The 21505-nt window shown below is 45.1% G+C and overlaps 1 protein-coding gene across 2 annotated transcripts in view; it reads right to left on the minus strand.

Moving 5' to 3' along the window:
- Nucleotides 1–21505, minus strand: part of bchs (WD repeat and FYVE domain containing 3 bchs) — a 187937-nt gene that overhangs the window by 111749 nt on the left and 54683 nt on the right. For both annotated transcript variants that reach the window (XM_077649982.1, XM_077649983.1), the window contains exons 15-20: nucleotides 18498–18598; nucleotides 18241–18383; nucleotides 13417–13506; nucleotides 10527–10758; nucleotides 9301–9524; nucleotides 307–677 (exon numbers count right to left, since the gene is read on the minus strand). In XM_077649982.1, the coding sequence (XP_077506108.1) occupies nucleotides 307–677; nucleotides 9301–9524; nucleotides 10527–10758; nucleotides 13417–13506; nucleotides 18241–18383; nucleotides 18498–18598 (1161 nt within the window). The remainder of the gene's footprint in view (nucleotides 1–306; nucleotides 678–9300; nucleotides 9525–10526; nucleotides 10759–13416; nucleotides 13507–18240; nucleotides 18384–18497; nucleotides 18599–21505) is intronic.

Consider the following 21505-nt stretch of genomic DNA (forward strand, 5'->3'; position numbering starts at 1 on the left):
GTATGCCTAGAAATAGGCATAATCCCAGTGCTTACATTTTAGTAGACTATTGCAGGAAGCAAGAAGAAAAATGCAAAATTAAAAAAAAATGCATGGAGAAGGTTTATTTAGGTTTCTGCTAAAATCATATGGATCCAGTCACCTCAAGTAAGCTGCTGTTTGCGACTATGCAAGAGAGCATGTGAGGAAGAGTAGAAATAAAGTAATGGCATCGTGTGCACCAATGCAGTTCCCTACTCTTAGCCCCAGCCTAGTCATAGCTACTTCGCTCTTGCACTTCTACGATGGCCAAGCAACTGTGCCCACCTGTGCCAATTCCCCCAATGACACCTTCAGGTGCGCCGCCAACCATGGAGACGCCCACCATAGGTGGGCCGCCTGAAGCACTCTGCGGGGCCACGCTGCTTAGATATAGACAGCTGAAGCCTTCGGGGGCCATCTCAAACTCCACAAAGGGCGGTGTGAGCAGCGTGCCGTGCAGGCGGCAGTCACGAGGCGTGGTCATGGAGACCAAAGTCTTGATGCGGGTCAACGGCACGGGTCCTCCATCCTTCTGATTGGTCAGCCGGGATGACTGGGCCCGCACTAGGCAGACACTGCCTCCGGCTTGCCGTTTGTACTCGCTGCCCACGTCAAACAGGTTGCAGCACAATGGGGACCCCAGCCGCAGGAATGAGCTGCAGGACAGAGCACACTCATTCTTGGTAACTTTGCCGTGTTCCACTTCCAAGCTAAACACAGCAAAGAACAGTGATACAAGATACTACTGCACCACTTGGTGAGTCTCATGTAGCCTAGAATGAACTGATATTGTTGCTACTCTCTGCATGAAGTTGCCTCATTTTAATGAATGCAATACCAAGTTCACAAAACGTGAACAGATGTACCTCAAAGTGCAACATGGAAATTGGAGTGCCATGTGGGAGTACTGGCAGCTGGTAGCTATAGAAACAGCCTTTCCACTGTTCCCAGCAACTCTTGGTCTTACTGCAGCTCATGCAAAAGCCAGTCCTTGTAATGAGGTAAGCTAAGTGAAAAACTGAAAAGCAAGAAGCCACCATCACATGCAACAGTAGAAACAGTCACTGCAAGCAGTGTGCATAGCACAGCATGGGAAAGTGCCCCTAACACCGAGCCACAGGGATCCTACGACAATGAATCTGGTGGCTAGTAAAGCAGACGGATGCTGGCACTGCAGAACTGTTATGTTTCTCTGCATTATCTAGCAGCAGTATATGAAAAGAGTAACACAATTTAAACTTTAAGGTAATAAAAAAAAATACTATCCCTAGCTGATTACTTTTGTGGGACCTGAAAAATTGTCAAAATAATCTAACAGTCCAAAAAAAATCTGTGAACTTCCAAGAAATAACTACCACTTTAATTAGAAAAAATTCACAGGATGGTTATCAGTGTGTAATGTGATAGTGACAGGTGTTTGCAGTGGTGAATATAATATCATTTATTCCTTATAGTGTGCAAATATTCGAAATTTTGAATACAAATCAAATATGTTGGTTATATGTCAGTTCAGTTGATATCTGATGCAAGAATTCCCAAATATTTGGCAGTGATCATACAACGCACCAATTTTAATAAATTCGACTACTACAGAACCAAATACTTCAGCAAAATCCACAGAACAAGTTTAAAATGTCAAGAAAATGGAAAAAAAGGTGTCTTCTTCACTTTACCCATCATTTATCATGCGTACCAAACACACTTGGATGCAGCTAGGCTTGGCCCCCTTGCAAACAAGGCAAGACCGGAGGCTAATTGGTGTTTCATACTGAGGATATCGTGCGAAGTGGTACAGAAAGACGTGAACACAGACAGACGAAGCTGGAAATGTTTCAACAGGATTAAGGCACTTTATTTGTCTTTCTGTACCACTTAGCGCAATTTCCTCAGTACCTCTTGCGAAATTCCACAAGTGGGCTTTTCCACATATCACACGTGATGAGAACACGATGGACGACTGCAAGCGCAAACGACTGAAGGCGCGAAAATGAAACTATGGCGCGGGAAACGCCTCGTGGGCAGTGTTGCATGAGATGCAGTTGCGGGCTGTGATGCATGTTTCTGTCAACCGCATTTTCCTTGTCGCCTGCAACTTAAAAACGCAATTTCTCGATTGCAATAGACGAGGATTGTGCAGCTGCCACGAAAACACCAGAGAAGCGTGCCCACGTACACAACATTCCGCCACACGCGCCCGCACTCTTCGCTGTTGCCCCCCTTCCACCAACAGCTGCTCAGGTATATGGGCAGCCATCGTAGGGCGTTTAGGATTTTCTGTGCATGTGAACAATCGCAAGAGTCACAAAGCCTGGCAAATTCCAGAGAACCATGTTGGCCTTACTAGAATTGAAAAAAAAAGACTGACACTGATGCACATTTTTCTCAAGCGTACTGCTCGGCTACTAGGTATGTTTCCTGGCTCATATGTTGTTGTTTTTCCTGCGGTCCAAAAAAAAAAAAAAAGTTCCCTAAAAACATGCATATAATATCAAGTTCTTTTTCCAGATTTTTAGCATGTCAAATTTCCACCTTGTATTATATGCGGATCCAAATAATTTTTGGCCAAAATCTGCAGTTCCGGTTTCATTATTATTCAGTGCCATCACCACCACGCTTCGAGCAAGAGAAGGCGCTATCCAGCAGTGGCATAGGTCAGTAGTCTTGATTTCAACGCCAGTTCACATCATTACACTGACCTGACCTCATGACACCCAGGATGATGGCCCCTGCCATGGTATCCAGGACTGCAAAAGCAGTACTTGACTGCTTTCAAAAGGAAAGTAATCATAGCTACCAAAAGCATCGGTGCCACGTTAAGTGCTGCTACATCGTCTGGATGAGGTAGGAAGAGCTTGCAGATAATGACTCCAAACACAGGCCTCTCCAGCTACGCTGCGCATTTGGATCTAGATCACTTGGGCCAGCATTCCCAAGGAGCTCGCCAGAAATGCGGGATATCGAGTGCGCTCAACAGTAACGAAGAAGTATTTCTATGAAAAGATATCTCTAACAACAGCCTTTAGGAAGGCAGCATACCCAATGATGACTATCACTAAAGCTCCGACTACAGACACTTCTGAAGCGTGCGCCGGAACCGATCTGCGGAAGCTCGCGGTGCAGGGCACAAGTACGTACGAGCGCAGCACCCAGATCTGTATCTGCCAGATATTTGGCGCCCACGCTACACGCGTCATATCTGGCGTGCCGGCATACATTAATAATCGGAGGACGTTCAGCTTTCATGACTTCCAGAACGTCTTCGAGCTGACTGCCTTTCCTTACTTACATTATATGCGAATGAAAATTTTTTTTTTCCATTTTTGCTATCCCCAAATACTTGTATTATACCATATTTACACGATTGTAAGTCGACCTTTTTTTCACATCTGAAAACCTGAAGTGGGGGGCGGGGGGGTCGACTTACAATCGAAACCAAAGTATAGCACCATAAATAAAGGTAAGACAAACGCGATATCGAGGATGCTACAGCATGGCTGCAATTTCGTTTGCTCTATGGCTCTACAGAGTAGCATTCAGCTATTCCGCACACTTTTTCGAAAGAATTTTTCTTTTTTACTTTCAAATGCGCACTCGGTGCTCAAGGAAATGTCGATAGTTGACGGTGTTCTTATCGCAGTGGCACCACCCCTCAGAACGGCAGCATTTTTGGGAAGTATCGGTAATTTGTAAATAATTGTGTACATTGCCAACATCAGGCATGGGCAGTATCGAAGAATGTGCCCGTGGGCACATTCCAAAACGAAAATGTGTTAGGCATTGGACTACTCGTCCACACTTGCTCCATCGTCCTCACTAGCGCTGCCATCGTGATCGCTGCTGCGGTCCCACAGCTCGTCGTTCTAATATCGTCGTGCAGCGAAATCCTGCACTTCGCAAATGGCTTGAGCTTCGTGAGCGGTGTCGGCTCTTCTGTTGGTTACCGACACTCCCCGGCGCCGCTGCGGTTCCAAGTGGGGGTGCCGCCACGATTGGAACACCCGCCCTTCCATCAACTACCGACGCGCCCTTGAGCGCCGAGTGCGCGGTTGAAAGTAAACAAAAAAAACTTTGACGATGCCTATTAAGAGTAGAACGCGAATGCGTTATCGGGCCGCCGCTGCTTATCAGCAGACGCAATCAGCAAATGCAATCAGCGGCCACGTGTGCGGAGTGGGCTGGTGCCAGTTTGCTGCTTATCGACAGCCACCATCGGCGGCCTCGTGCGGGGTGGGGATGCCGGTTCTGCGCGCTAACATAGCAGCTGCTCAAGGCCAGCACCAAGAGCGATGCGACTGAGCCGCACAGCAAAAATGCAACCACGCTGTAGCATGCCTGATATCTCGTTTGTCTCGCCTTTATTTATGAAGCGATGCTTTGGTTTCGATTTTAAGTCGACCCCCCCCACTTCGGATTTTCAAACTGTGAAAAATAGGTCGACTTACAATCGTGCAAATACGGTACGGTATGTTCGTCATTTGACAGATAGACAACACATATATTGCGCTTCTACACACTCAGTGACAGAAGGAACGAAGAGAAAGACGCCTCATTGCAGTAGAAACAACACTGCTACACCCCTATTTCAATTTGCGATGGCTGGCAACAAATACAGAAGACTTTGCGGTCATGCTCAGGGGCTTGCAAAACATGTTGTTGACTTTGTAAGTATGAAAAAGGTCACACACTCTTCCATACTCAGTTCAATGGGGTCATCAGCGCTGCAAGTGTCAAATGCATCAGCCGATACATTCTCAAGAGGTGAGCGACACTTGGGTTTTTTAACTACCTATGTACCTCCACGATCCTCGAGTCCCCGTGGCTATGCTTCACTCTTAATTGTTGATAAAACGCATCTTCATAGAATAGAACATGACTACATGCTATAGGCTGCTCCTGTATACAGTGGCTTTTCTCGACGAAGCTGGAGGTCACGGACCGCTTCGAGGATATCATTGACATTTCTCATTTGTTTCGCATATAGCATGGTCGTATCGCGGAGCTCTTTCAAACTGTAGAGGTAACATCTAAATAACAGAGATTAGCAACATATGTTTTGCCTAATGAAAACTTTTGGCCATTTGATTTTTGTTGGTTTCCTCCAAGCTTTTAACATAGAATGTTCATTGTCAAATGTCTGTTGAACACAGTGCTTGGAAAACAGCAGTTCGGCCTTCCCAAGTGCACGAAGCTTGCACCTTGTTTGCATAGAGCAAAGGCACAGGCAACCTGGTAAAAATTGCAGCAACAAATGAAAAGCCCCAGAAAATGTTTCAAGTTTATTTGTAAACAGTCAAGTGCTCATGGACCTGTTCACAGGAAGATAATTACCTTAAAACAAAGATTTTGCTAGGCTCTTAATGTCAGTGATCATTACAACGTCACTACGGCTTCCGTCCAATGCTAAAGTTCTAACGAAACCAGCTCCAACGACAGCAGAGTAGAAACTGGAGCTTGAAGAAATCCATGCAGCTGGATTAATTTTAAACGCTTTCAAAAACAGTGCGATATATCAAATACACTAAGGTTCGAGAAACCATGAAGAAATTTCTTAATTTGGCTAGTAATTAATTTAGCTAGTAATATTACCAGCTTTATTAATATTGGACTTCTGTGATGCATCGAAGTATCGACGATACATTATCGAGTATCAGTATCAGAAGTCAATTTTTGTTCAGTACCTTGTATCGGTATTGGAAATACAATTTTTGATGGTACTGGGTATTGGTATCGAAGATACTTTTTTGAAATATTATGCCCAACCTCCAACAACATACAGCTTTTTCTGAGGGTGCACTTTAGATAGCACTATTTTCTTCATTTCAGGCAAACATAGCATCATTTCCTTTGCAAATAGAGCACTTTTTTATTCCAACTAGTGAACGCAGCAATATATATTTCACGAAAAAGTAAACTTGGTAGTAAAATCTCGATGATACAACAGCTCAGACCATTTATAACGTAACCGCTTATAATGCGGGACCGCACTGTATGCGGATTTTTGTGACAACCGCTTCACTTCCCATAGAGTTCAATGTAATGGCATACCACTTAATACGCGGCAGCGTGTAACCGAACACCACATATAGTGTGGGTTCTGGAAAGCCTGGCAGCTTGCGTACCGGCGCGGGCCCGTGAGTACCGGCAGGCGTGAGGAGTGTGCTTCCCGGACTATGCAAGAAGGGGGCAACAGTCAGGGCGGAGGAGCGTTGTCAGCGTGGTTCAAGGCAAGACTGAAGACGGGAGAGGATAGAAAAAAAAATAATTGGAGGACGCTTAAGCTTTACCTTTTAGAGTGGAATGCGACAGCGTGTTGCAGCACTGCCAAGGAGTCCACGGAACGCCATCGCCCGTTCGGCGCGATGCCTTGCCCGTTAGACAAATCACTCTGCTACATACAGTGAAACGGACGCGCGGAGCGGCAAACCACGTAGAAGTGCTGCCAGGCACCTTGCCGAAACGCGCGGTTGCAGTCGTAGTTCGTCGGCACATCGTTCTCGACAAACCTGATGCCACGAATGCCAGCACAGCTTCCGCGCCGAACGAATGGGCAGCAAGCCGCAAGCTTCATGGTGAACGCACTTTGAATGTGCGCTGCGTTGTTCGCCGCTCACCGCGTGATTCCTGCGTGCCCGCACGGCCCCACTGCATCCGAACGGCGAGACGAGCGGGAGGCGCTGCAGTCGCGCGAGTTGCGATTCTTATTGGGAGTGGAAAGGGGGACACAGCACATGCATTTATCTCTCTCTTCTGAGGAGATGGTCGCTGCGCTGTGGGGGGAGGGAGGGGGAAATGGGAGAGAAAGAAGGGGAAGTGCTTGCCGCGTCGCAGGGGCGAGGGGGTTAGAGTGAGTGAAGGAGCCACGCTACCTGTTGGGGCAGTGGTGTACATTGCAAGGAGGAAGAGGAGGAGGAGTGCGAGGAGGAGGATTTTTCGCTCACGGCCAACCCTGCCGACACCGGGTTTTCTGCTACACGAGTTCCTTAACCCTGTCGCATTAAAATAGAACTCACAAAGCAGGCGTTTTTTCCTCTCACTCTCTGATGCGCCTCTGCTGGGCACACTGATTGGACAAAACTTGTAAGCATGTGACGGCACGGCCAGACGAGCATGTTGGAGCGGCGGCCACGGTGGCGGCGAGCGTGCGGCATGACGCTGCAAGCGCTGCTCGCACCACACGCATGTGCGGCAGCGTCTTTTCACGCCTGAGCCCATGAGCGAGATATGTGCCGTCACGTGTAGCGAAAAGTTGACAACGTAGGCAAGTCAGCTGGCAACATGTGCAAGTCTACCAGGCTCGGCTGTCTTCAGTTCAGAGCGACAAGTTGAGACAACAGCTGCAGGAAGACTCTGTGTCACTTGCAAAGAAGCGGATTCGTGCGCCAAAGTGAAATGATGTCGCCGCTTTGTTTGAACGGTTTCACGAGGTCCAGACCCAGAGTATTCCTGTGAGTGGCTCGATATTGCAAACCAAGGCCAGGTGCCTAGCAAACATTTTGGGGCATGATGGTTTCAACCCATTGAACGGTTATATTCAGCGTTTCAAGGACCGGCACGAGATAAAACTCGTCGTCTTCGTCGCCGGCCCCGACAGCATTGCGTGTCAAGTAGCCGCCTCAGATGAAGACATCGTGGCAGCGGTGCGGGGTCGCGATGAGCTTCTATCCGAGTATGAACCCGACGAAGTGAGTGAAAGTGCGGCAGAAGTTTCGTGCAAAGACACGCTTGACTGTTGCGAGAAACTGCGCCTCTACTGCGCTTAGAGAAACCTCAGCGGGCGAGTGCTCAAGTGCTTCAACGCAGTTCAATCGCAGCGCCAGACTAAAATAACGTCGGTCTTTCATTCATTATGACGCTTTGACAAAAATATCAAATAAACTTCTTTGTTGCCTGTGTTCGCAGTGTTGTGTGTCTGATGTGTTGTCAGGTGCACTCTAAAAGGTAGGCTGCCAATTCTGAAAACGCGAATGCATGGAAATACTATGTTTTGGTTACAGTGCAGTACCGGTTATAATGCGGATTTTCCCGACTCCCGCAGTATGCATAATAAGCAGTCTATGCTGTATTACAGTTGATACAAATTCGTAAAATTCACTGCCCAGAGTTCATTGTGTACTCTGTAAACAATTTCAGGCGTTCCGCAAACACTGCTGCGCCACTGCGGATGATAGGAATGCGCGAGCTGTGATCGCACACTCAAACACTGAGCACCAAACATCGCCGACATTGCTATCGTATGGTACAAACTGCGAGCAGTGAATAGTGGTGCACGGCCCGTGCGTTGCCAACGTCACGATCGTCAGTCGCATGGTACGCAGCGCAAGCAGTGAGCGCCGGCACGCAACCTGTACATCGTGCTTGCCAGTTCCACGATGCACAGAGCAAGCAGTGAGTGGCGCCGCGCAGCCTGTACGCGTCACCGACACCACCATCTCGAGTTGTACGGTATGCACTGTGATCAGTGAACGGCAGTGCATGGCTGTAAATAAATCCCGTCAGCTGAAAACAGATCTGCTTGGTTCAGGTTTATGTGGGCTTAATATCCCTGAGTGACTTGGGCTATGAGCGAAGCCATAGTGAAGGGCTCTGGAAATTTCGAGCACCTGGGTTTCTTTAATGTGGACTGACATCGCACAGTACACGGGGCCGCATGAATGCACTTCCAGTAGGTCTGCATATGAATTTTGTTCATTTTGGATGATAAGGATTTCGGATGATGTGAATATTTTTCGTGACCTTACGAGATTCGTATTACTGAAGCTCAACTGTACCACGTCTTCAGTCATTTTCTTGTCGACTGATTTCGCCAGAAGAACTAATCTCTATTTTTTTTCCCGGGTTTCTTGCATCATGTGCAATTTCAAAATACAAAAAGATTCCACAATCCCCAAGGTGTTGAATTAATAAATCCTGTGGTTTAAATATTAGTTTTCAACTATTTTGAGTTTGTAAAGAAATTTGTATTTGCATATATAAGAAAATGCTGGTGTTTTCTATTAAAAATTAACAAATTTGCTTTCTCGAAGCTTGAATATGCTATTTAGGCCAAACAAAATTTGCTCTGAATAGAAATGATGAATGGTGCCTGAAAGGGTTAACACACGGAGAAATTGCAGCTACCTTAGTGGTCTAGGCTTATGGGCAGTAGGCTGCCTGTAAAGGGCAGCAACAACACACAGGTGTTCTGTGACAGACTGACTGGCTGCCAAAGGAAGGAAGAAAGAAATGAAGGGCTGAGGGCAAAGTCAGTGTTTTCCGCAATGGTTTCAGCGTAGGACTCACCGGAGGTCCCTGGGTTCCAGAGCCTGTGCAGCAAGACGCTCCAACATGTACTGTAGTGGAAGGTGCAGTGGGTGGGCCTCATCCTCCAGGGCTGGCCTGCAGCGCTGGAGCAGCTCGCCTGGCAGGCCAGCTTCACACATCACTTGCTGATTGCGCTCAGAACGCACCAGAGACCGCAGCACCTCTGCCAGATACAGCTGCAGCGTCAACTCCACCTGCAGCCACTGGTGCCCAAGGAAAGCCTTGTCATGACAGTAAGTCCAACAGTGAGTCAACACTGGACCTTACATCTGCCGCAGAGATGAGGAAAACATAACAATCTGTGTGCAAAGGCAACACACAAAGGTACTGAACAGCAGTCAAATGAGTGTTGGCATAGCAATGTGAACAGGTGTAGTTGCTCTCAAGTATTAAGGACTACAACATACAACAAAACACTTCTGTTGAGTCTACCTCTCCTTGTCCACAACTGTCTGACACTGTTTCCGTTCCTTCAAGATGTTATGCCAATCGGAACAAATTTCTCTGTTACAGCTTCAGAGTACCAAAAATATAGCACTAACAGGACATTTAATAATCCGAGTCCGTACTCCCTGACATTTTCAAGGTTTTCTTTAATTGCAATAAGTTTCCTGACTACACATACTGCCACAAAGCCTTTTTATATTTTTTATTCCAAGGTTTTTGTGTTTACCACCACTGGCGCATGCCCTTCCTTGGCCCACTTTGTTTGCCCCAAGAAAGGAGTTCTTGTGTAGGCTAGACACTATCAGACCGCTCCAAAACAATCGCGATCCCAAGCGACAGCTTCAGTAATGGTAAGCTCCTCACAATCTTTAAATAGAATGTAGCAGAGAGCGATGCGCATTCCAGTCCCAATGATAGCAGAGTGCACCTGTCACTATCACTGCTGTCAAGCTTCTTTTCTTCTTTTTAAAGGGCGCTAGTTTGCCCCTGTTAACAGTTTATTTTTCGCGCATTTGCATGCATCCTTGGCTTAGTGCTCTCACAGTTAAACAATGTCTGAGGGAGGTACTGGGTAAGGCAAAGGACTATACCTTCATTGAAGACAACTATGCTCTGATAATTGTTCACTGTGAAGGAAAATATTACGCCACTAACTGATGAGACATCAGAAATAATTCACTGCAGTGGCCATTTACTGCAACAGCAAATGCCTGTACAACAGCAAAAGACTGTCCCAGCAAATGCCACCATGGTCCTACCTGAGAATCGTGGCCATCCGCAATGGAAGGAATAAGATGCAGCATCGCCACGACTACCCCTGGGTGCACAATGAGAGGGTCCGGGCTAGGAGCTGACAGGTTCAGCGTGGCCAGCACAGGCTTTTTGGTCTGAGGGCTACCCTTGCCAGTGGTGTCAGGGGCTTTCTTGGGAACCTCCACCGTGCAGTGCAGAGTTGGAGGGCAGGTCACCAGCTTGGTCAAGGCCATGGGCCTGAAGGCAGGAATCGGACACACATGCAGTGCTCCCAGCTCCATCTTGACAAGTTTAGGGCACGACCTACTTCCATTCCAGAAGACAGAAGTTCTTCCACTCTCACATGATAAAGTTAAGAATGCTTGCCACAAAACACATAGATTTAAATGTGCCCAAAATGCAAAAACACAACTGTTGTCATAAAGAGACAAAATTTAAAACACCTAATTTACCCATAATTTCTGTGCTGCACATATTGCCCGTGAAGATGTAAATAAACAACAGCGAAACGCTTTTTTTTTCATTATTATACCACATTTGCTTAGACATACTTGAAGGTCCACTGCGATGTTTTTTTCACTGCCAATTATTCTGATTTAAAGGGATTGCTCATGCATTACAGACACCCGGAAAAAAAGAATTATTGAAATCGAAGCATGCAAGCAAAAGTTATTTCAGTTCGAAAATTCAAAATAAGGCAAAATGAAAACACATTTCACTTGCCCAATGCCGAGATTGGGCACTGCTAATCATAACAGTGCCTTGAACACAAGCACCAGAAGCTTGCATGCAATTGTTGCCTTGCCAGGGCAGCCCACAGTCGTGCATTTTGAAGGCGGCGTCACTGTCACTCAAAAAGTAACCCTCTGCAGTTCACTGGCACCCGACCACCATCATGCTTGCTGGTGCACTCAGACTGTGCTGGTGCCAACACGTAGTAGTCCCTATTTTGTGTACACTGAGCACTGCGCCGAACTCGTCAATACAAACCGCACCGTATGTAAGCCCTGAATTGCCCGGATGGACAGCACTCACTACCTTCTTGTCACTCCTTCCCAACTGACAGCTGCTTCTAATGCAAGCATTCTGTGCTGTGTCACGCAACAGAACTGACATATCCGACCTTGGCCACCGCCCTTGTGTGCACCAAGCATGTCGGAGTACAAAAGCACCAACGAACGGCGAAGTGCTTTGAAATTACTGAGATACACTCAAGAAATGTGCAAATATGTTTTGTGGATGTCGAAGCCAGCATGACCAAATTTCAGTCTACCAGCAATGATATGGAAATCACAATGAGTCCAAATGAGCTCCTGCTGTAGAAGGCGTTCATTGTTAAATGGCAGGAGCTGCTGTACTAAGCTGCAGGCAACTTGCTCAATGTGGTAGGAATATTTCTGAAACAGGAGGCCAAAGTCTCAAACTCTTATACAGTTGCCAATTGATTTTTTGGACTCAGTAGGGCCCAAAAAGTGGTTTGAATAATCAAAAAGTAAAAAAATCCATGAACTTCTAAAAAATCACTTTTCTGTCTGCACCACCTCACACCACCAATACGCGCCATGTGAAGCAAGAACAACCTTTCATGGGCAACGACTGTCGTGAAGACCGAGAGAGGGAACTGAGGAGAGAAAACGAGTAGAAGCAAGTACTTTTATAGCATTGCATCTGACTGCAACCCATCCCCCTCATTTGCCGCGCACCACGGGCATTGTCTGGCCACAGCGGACACTGCAGCGATCCCATTTTCAATGTGATCGCGCACCATGGCTCGTGAGCTGTTGTTTGTAGACCCAGTGTCCGTATATATGCTGCGGGAGAAAATACAGGAACACTATGTACACAGCCTCGATGGCGCCAAAAAGCGTGCCATTAAATTGAGTGGCAACACTGAGGAACCAATAGCCAAGCCTATCCAAGCCAGTCTTTCCGACTGACTCCGTTTAAATCCAAGGTGGCACCTTTCACAGCGGCGAAGAACTGGTTGGTTGTTACACTGATGCCCACTAGCGTGTATATTAGGTCAAAGAAACGAACTTTTGGTCGAAAATGATCCCAACAGTATTAATGGCATCTGTTTTAGTGCAAAAAAATCTAACTTTTGGGCTCCACAGAGCCATAAATATCGGCCGTGAACATGTACATATTCCTATGAAGTGCGTGATGGTTCCTCAACAAAGTCAGGAATACCATGCATGTCTGGATTATTGGAGTCCAAAATATCAGTGAGCTACTGTAGGTATGTAAACCCTAAATGAACACTCTGGAAGCTATAAAACAAGAGAGTATTTCCACACGTAATCTGCACAGGATGACCACATATATGTTCAAATGTTGTCAGGTGTTCACCAACCAGTGCAGCAGAATTGAAGAGACAGTAGGTATCAGCTACAGACGGGGTCGACAATCTGACTGTCGTGCTGCAAGCATGTACTGTTGTACAAAAAAAAAGCGATACACAAGTGTGTGCTGTCTATTTGCAGTAGTCTTGTTTTTTGCACTGTTGAGGTCTTAGATATGAACCAATCTGCCAAATTGCACAATTAATGTCTAGAGAAGAAGTACTGTACACACGACTGCTGCAAGTGTTGGTGCTGAGCTTTCTGTGCCCAATGCCATTCTATCAATGCACTGTTCTGTTCAGGTTGGCAATCTACTGCCTGCCCTGAAACATAAAAGTTATTTGGAGTTTTCACAACATAAAATATATGAAAAGGTGCAAAGGCCATAGCTAAGACACCAGTACGAATTACTCTTTCTTGAGTAATCAAGATTATACTACACCAACAACAAGAACTACACCTGCATAAAGAAGGTTCCAATCAGTCAAAGTGTAATAGTCTGGTAAACAGAAAGTATAGACAGACAACTCAGTGCTTGTCACAGGTTACTTACTTGTCAAAAGAATCGAGGGCCATGTCATACAACAACCGGATAACCACCAGTGCCGAGATGAGCGAGGTTGGTACCTTGGTCAGGTTAACACTGCATTGTGGAGAAAACATTCCTTGTGACATTAAGCTACACAATCACTGCACAACGCACAGATGCTTCTCCAACTCTGCTTTGACCCATTATATTTATTTTACTAATCATAAATGAAAATACTGTATTTACTTTTGTAATGGACCCACTCACATAATGAACCCACCTATTTAAGTGCTTGCTTTTTTAGCGCATTCCTCAGTTTTGCGCCGTCCGCCGCAATGACTTAGTGCCAGGATGGTGCATGCACGCCAATAACATCACGGTATGTTTTTATCTTCTGATGTAGCTCCTGTGAGGTTGGTGTGCTAGGCGAACTTGGAAGAGCACCAAAACGATGCCCGCCTTTGACAGGAGCGCAGGCATGGGGGATTACACGGTGCGTTGCTGCACACCTGGCTGCGCCATGTACATGTCGGCGAGCACTCAAGCATTAGAGAGGAGCGTAGCAGCTTAAAACAGAACGTGATTAAACCCCCTCTACACTGAAATTCTATGGACAAAGCAGGACCTTCAGACCTCCAGGCGATTTAGTGTGCTCAAGATTTGGAGCAAAAATGCCTAACCCCTCTCACACCACAGCTACTGCTTAAAAATGCGCATTACACACTCGTAACCATCCTGAGAGATTCTGCGAGAAAGAGAAAAATGCACATCTGAGCTTTATCTCACTGCAATTGGCCGGCGACGTTTACTATTACAAAATTACTGGATCACACCATGATATATAACAGCAAACACCTTTATTGAAGCAAACGATGCTAAACACCGGCGACATGAATGCAGCTGACCACGAGTTTCTGTTGTTGACGGATGGACAGACGGACGAACTGACGGACATGCAGGCAGACGTATGGTAGTAAATTTCGACTTGCAAAAAATTTGTCAAAACTTCTTTCCTTGCGTAATGAACTCTCCCCCCAAATTGATGTGAACTTTTCTGCAAAAAATGTGGCTTCATTATGCAAGTATATACAGTAGCTTCTTGTCACAAAGAGACCAAAAGTTTAGTTGCAATGATCTTGTAGTCATAAAGTGCAAGAGACAGTTTATCATACAAAGCAGCTAAATTTGCGGTAACTGCCATAAAAATACATTAAAAATGTTTTGTAACAATATTTACAGCAAGAGCTGCAAGGCCTAATGTTTCAGGATTTCATGTTTATTGCGTGCACAGAAAGCTGAGACACCCCTACTAAATGTGCTGCAAACTGCCAAGCAAGGAGAGATGGAGAGGAGGAGGAGAGGAAGACAAGACATCCAAAGCAGAAGCCAGAGAGACAACTGCAGCGCCTCTAGTAGTTGTTCCACAAACCACTGAGTGAAATGAGGTTACTATAATGCAGTTACTGTCTCGTGACAGCAACAGTCTTTCTGCTTCTGACAGCCTCCTCCTCATTGAAATGCTGGGTGTGACCGAGCCCAAGTGTGTGGTTTCCCAAGTGTGTGCTCTCCCGCAACCTTCTCCTTCTTGCAGCACTAACTGTGCCCCAATATGAGTGCTCAAATGTGCAGCTCAACTGAAATCTGAGAAACAAGATCGTGCAGTTACCAGTCATACTGTCATGATGCGGCAACATTTGGCATGAACATCATCAGAAAAATCAGCATTAAAAGAAATTTCCACAGGTACTGTTGTAGGCCATGCTATGTACACTGTGGGAGGTCCTGGATGGTTTATCACGGACTGTCTTGTTCATATGCAGTTTATGCTGGAAACACTGATGAATAAAATGCATACAACCTTAGCTGCCAAATTTCTTTTTTTTAAGGTAATGTCCATCATTTTGAAAATGGTCCAGAGGTGCGAAAGATTGCCACATTACTGCATATACCAATTTGACAATCCTTCAGAGCACAATGGTGAGCAACAGCAAGACCCACACATGGACTAAGTCACTGGTGCACGCAACCATCTTACAGGGTCAACCTGTTATTGTTTTACTGCCCTGCTCTTCAACATGAAGATGGCATCAATTCTTTTTCAACATTAAGCCTCATTACAAAAAAATGACTACAGAAAAGAACGTGCCATTTCCAGTTTTGCATAACTTTCCTGAGCCTGGTTTTGTCAAAGAAATGCAAGATCTTCCCACTCCACCATACAATCTTAACATGTTCTGGCCAGTTCTCTGTCTGTCCCTACCAGGGCATACAAAGGATGCAAGCCTATTTTTGGCTTTGCAGCTTGCCGCACGATGAAACGTCATTTCATGTCCAGATTAAAATAGAGCTGCTCACATAAAAGCTAGGCATCGTTCCCAGATATGAAGTTATGAGCCAAGACAGCACAGCAGCACATCACAAATTTTTGTGCACCCACCTGCCACTAAATCAACATAAATTACATCACCACCTTCATGTAGCTAACATTGTTTGAAAGAATTTTAGAAGAAAAAAATTATAAAAAGAATTTAAAAAGAAAGAAAGTGTAATGGCACATGATACTTTTCAGCTGGAAGCTCACACACACAGAAAAAAACATGTCCCTCAGCAAAAGTGCATAAACACAAAAGTAGCTCAATATCATAAACAAAACTAAACCTCATCTGCTAGAATCATTTCTGGCCCTACACAGCACACCTGTGAAACACAGTAACTTCCGCTGAGACGAACTCCATTAAAACGAACTTGGTTGAAACGAACTCTCTGAAAAGATGAACGATGTGAGGACACTTGGTCGGTTTGCCGCTCTAAATGTAAAAAAAATCTGCTAAAGACGAACTGTTTTTATGTCTTGTTAAAGACGAGTGACCATGACCCACACCGACTCTGTGCAATGGTACTCATCGAGCGTATGCAAGGCACGCTCGAAGCAAGATAGAGAGAAAAAAATTTTTAGGCACGTTCCTCGCAAGAATGCGTACCCAGCAAACAACTTCCCCACATCTACTGCTCATTCCCGCTACATATCTCTCCCAGCGTATTCACGCAAATGTATGGGGAAGCATCCTTGCGGGTGCAAGTATGGAAGGCAGGGCTCTTTCATGCCAGCCTGCGCGCTACACAGCAATCTGACGTGGCCAGACCTCGGCATCTTGCGCGCGCCACATGCCACACGCTGCCTGCGGCAGACGAAGAGGCACGTATGCTAAGGGTGCACCAGCTGGTCGACTTGGTGCTTCAGATGTAAGCCGAATTTTAAAATGACATGGCATTACAACACGGGTTTCCACACCGCAGAGATCTGACATGGCCAGATTACGGGTTGCCGGCGGCGGAAGGAAAGAGGTGAGGTGCACCTGCTCATATACTCCTATAGCTGACAAAAGCCAAGCGCAGAAGGAGTGGGATAAGAGTGAGAGAAAGCTGGTCATATGTTTTCAGAGCCTGTATTGCACAACTAGCCAGCTGGGTGTCTTCGATGCACTTGGAGCCGTTGGGAAAGCAACAGGAAAAGAACGAGAAATAGAGGTCACTGAGGAAGAAAAAGAAAAAAAAGAGAGAGCAAAGAAAAAGAAACCAGACCAATGACTTTCAAGTAGGATGACATGAACTTTTTTGTACCCTCAGTCTTCAGCACTTCATACATAATGCTTTCACTGCAATTATCACAACAAGGTAATTTTAGCTATTCTTCCCATGTAACATACATTTTAACGCACCTAGCATGCTCACATATTCTTTCTGAGGGCACTTCTGATAAAACGAACTTTATTTATTTTTATTTTATTTATTCATTGATACTATGATCTTTTACAAGACCTTAGCAGGGTGTGCATACAATATACAAGTAAACACACGCTGGAAACAATAAACACGCTCTTAAGGTGTTAAATATAAAATTATAAATCAATTATACAAAAGAATAAATCAAGGAACAGGAATGCAAAATACACAATGCAAATGCAACAGCAAATATCATGTGGTGAAAAAAACGTAACGAAACTAAAGATGGGCTTCAAACATTTTTATTGACATTTGTGATACTGCATCATTATTGAGATTATTCCAGTCTGCAATCGTTCTGGGGAAATAGGAATACTTATAGGAGTTAATTCTTGCGTTTAATGGCGTCACTGTAAAATCGTGCCGTTGCCTTGTGTTATATCCAGGTGAGTACAATAAAATGTTTGAGGTGTTCACATTGTATTCGCCTTTGATAAGTTGAAAAAAGAATTGCAAACGACAGATGCGGTTTCTTTGACAGACTGGAAGCAAACCACTTTGACTAAGTAGATGACTGATAGATGTAGTACGACCATATGAGTTGTCGCTGCTTTCTTCTGAACTCACTCTAATTTAGCACTGTTAGTTTGAGTGAAGGGATCCCAGATTATGACGGCATATTCTAACATTGGGTGAATAATGGTGTTTTAAGTGAGCGAATGTACACTGGGGGGGGGGGGGCGTGAGCTTCAAAGCACGTCGAAGGAAAAAGAGCTTGGGAAAGGCGTTAGCGGTGACGTTATCAATGTGTTCTGTCCAGCTGAGGTTATTGGAAATACGAAGACCTAGGTATTTGTAGCTATTTAGTTCAGAAAGGTAATCATTATTAGCAGTATAGTTAAATAGGAGAGGCTTCCTTTTCTGTGTTATGCGCATGAGCACTGTTTTGTCGTAGTTAACACACATTTGCCATCTGATAAGACAAACAAATTTTCATGGTCTTTTGAACTTCATCTTAAAAGGAGCCTAATATTTATGGTCTGCATGCAGTAAAACTTTAGAGGCATTAAGTTTAATGTACCTGAATGTCAAGCTTCTTGGTATTACGATGCAAAAAGGGCTTACCTGGAATCATTCTGGCCAGTAAATACAGCATGAAACAAGTTTTCCTCAGTTGGCACAAAGCTAGTGTCGACAGGACAAATGTCTGTGTTGTTTGTAAAACAGCCAAGAAGCCGCACAGTGTCAGCAAGGCTTGTCTGACAAATCTGAAAGCACACAGTGAGGTGAAATATACCTATCAACATATAAAAATCATAAAAATCAACAGCAGAAAATTATGGCACAAAAGCACAGTCACAATATTCAAATTTTGGCAGTACCTCCGTGGCAAAGAACTTGGCATTGGCTGGCTCATATCGCATAGCGACCGTCATGGTGCTAAAAACTGTCCGCAGCAGGGAAATTATCTGCTTCTTTTCAACTGAAATAATAGATAAGAACCACATGTAAAACAAAGTGCAAGAAAGATGTACTAGCCAAATGAATGCACACACATGAAACCATAAAAACATTGGGAAACAGAGGAATCCTCACAGCAGCCACAAAACACCTTCCTCATCAAATAAAACAGCATCCAACCAGCACTCTCTATTGCAAACTTTCATACAGTGGTTAATCATCTCTGACATTATGTACAAGTGAAAGCTTCTGCTTTCTTCACCCTTGTGGCTGACATCACCATGCAAGGGAAGAGAAGACACAAAACTGCACTACAGCCTATTCCATTGCCCCTCTGATGTAAGTGCTCTTATGTTAAAACATCTGTACCTGGTTACATGCATGCAAAACTGCTCCGTTCAATTCAGTAAGAGCACTGAATTATCTGTGCATTTTTGCAATAATGGCACATAGCTCAAATTTTATTACAGAAAGGAAGTTCAAGCATCAGACAGCACATTAAACATTCTTGTCTGCCACATGTAGCAGCTTGACCAAGCATAGAGCATGAGCAGTCTAGAATATGGCCAACACAAATTTTGTTTTGTTTTACCACAATGTTGTATGAGTGTTAAGTGACAAAAAGAAGCTCAGTTAAGTGTTCACTTCACATTGCAATTGCACAGTACATCATTATCCTGGCTTTAAGAGATGCTTTTATAAAACAAGTTTCTGAAATGTGAATAAGAACACTAGGGAAAAAGTGACAAGCTTTTTGAGCAAATACTAACTGCAAGTTGGATGCAATTATTCAAAGCGGTCTAAAAATGTTCTATAATTTGATATTTTTCACATCAATACACAGTACTTCAACCAACCAACCGCCCTCAACACTGCTGCCTTAATGAACCAGGACGAGAACATAAAGTTAACTTCATCTGCACCACTTGACACATCACGACTACCCTTATACAGTGCCACATATAAGATCCATTTCACTGAGTAACAAACAAACACAACAGGCAACAAGTTACACAAAAGCAGCAATAAAGTGCAGAATGAAATAAGACACATTATATGGAAGGATGGATCAGCAAATAGAAAGCATGTTCACCTCTGTTACTTAAAGAGAGACGCAGGTCTTAGAGATAAAAAAATGCAAAATTTTCAATTTTGCAAAAATGCCACATTCGAGATCAATACTCAAAAATTTCAAGGTCTAAATTCGACCTCCAACTACTAAAATATCTATATATTTTGCGCCTGCAAAGCCCGGAAATGGAGATTTTGGAGCGAAATGCGGCAGAACATCAAACCTGTCGCTTCTTACAACCATGTCCCCGATGGCTGCCACCTTGGTTTTGTTTTAAAGCTGGGCCCCTTCTCCACTGCATGGTAATACTCACTACTGTGAAATATTTCTGGAACGTCTGCATTCCACTGTTTTTTTGAGGCCTCTACAACGACCTCCGAATGGCTGGCACACGCACTTCAGATGCGATTTTCTCAGCTTCGTGTTTTTTGCCAACATGACTAGCCTTATGGAAGTTTTTATTATGTTTTTATGGTGCAATTTCATTTATTCTTATACTGGTGAATTCAGAAAGAACTAAACTGTGGAGCCATTCTGTTTGTGTTTGGTTGAGTCAAAAATTTCAAATTTCGTGAACCACAATGTCACCTAACTACACTTCATAATTATGATGCTTGGACAAAATTTAGCATTTTTACCCAATGATGTATTTCAACAACAATATAATTAGCATAGCTCCAGCTGGCAGGTCTTTGGCTACAGCCCCCTTTCAATCGAAACCAAAAAATATAGAAAGAAAGCATCTTAACAACCTGTAAGAATTTAACTAATTAGGCTGTGAGGTGCACACCGAATCACCGTGGATTTGTGAACGCGGTGCATCGACAGTAGTGCGTTGGACAGCGCAGCACTGCGCGTGCCAGCCCAGCGGTGCGCGTGTGCGCGTGCAAAGAGTCTGTGCAAGGCGACAGCGACAAAGAGCGTGGCGAGCACAAGGAGCGGAGAGCTGACGTGTCAAAAAACCGAGGTGTGAAGGAAGACAACGCAGCGGAGATTGTGTCATTCAAGCGTAGAGGTGGCAGCCGTTCGACGTTGGGTCCGTGCTGCCGTGACCTCCCTTGGATCACCGACGTAAGCCTCCTGCGTTCTTTGCAAGTGTGGAGGTGGTAGCTGATGGACTGAGGGTCCGTGTTGCTGAAAGCCACTCTTGGATAGCCTGCTTTAAGCCTCTGGCGTTTCGTGACGCCGTCGATGGGGCCTTGCTACGTTTTTTCTGCGGCTGCCAAGTTCTTTGGGCTGTTGACGAGAGACCAGCGGCATCTCCCCGTGTTCTTCTCCGCTCCTACTACCACCTGGCTCCCTTCCGTCGCTTCCTTCGATGCATCGACGCGTCGCACTACATCCACCTACATCGACCCGCATTCGCCCTGTCTGCAAGGCATCCCCGCTTCACCTGGGACGCTCAGTACCTGGTGAACTCTTTCCTTTTATTCTATAGTGTTGTATGCCTGTTGAGTGTGTGTTTTTCTTGTTGGCATGTGCATTTCTTATTGGTCCCTTTTCCTTTAAATAATATTTATGGCTTCGTTTTGTTTTGTTTGATCTCTTTGTTCTCTTGTTCGAACCTGCACGCGATAGCGTTCCCGTTCCCCTTCGGAAAGTCAGGGACGCGCTACCAATTATCGCGGCAGTTGGCGTCCGCGACAGGAAGAAGCCGTTTAACTTATACTGAGGGATTTTTTTTTAAAGAATAAGGAAACGATGAGCACGCCATGGCGCAGGCAGAGGCTGAGGAGCGCAAAGCACAAGCCGAATGCCAGCATGCAAAGTCGCTAGCAGAAGCTGAAGAGCGTAGACTGCAGCTCCAACTAAGGCTCGCAGAAGCTGGTGGGGGTAATCAAGAACCCGCACTGGGGC

This window comes from Amblyomma americanum, chromosome 1, assembly GCF_052857255.1.
Source record: "Amblyomma americanum isolate KBUSLIRL-KWMA chromosome 1, ASM5285725v1, whole genome shotgun sequence".
Classification (NCBI taxonomy): Eukaryota; Metazoa; Arthropoda; class Arachnida; order Ixodida; family Ixodidae; genus Amblyomma; species Amblyomma americanum.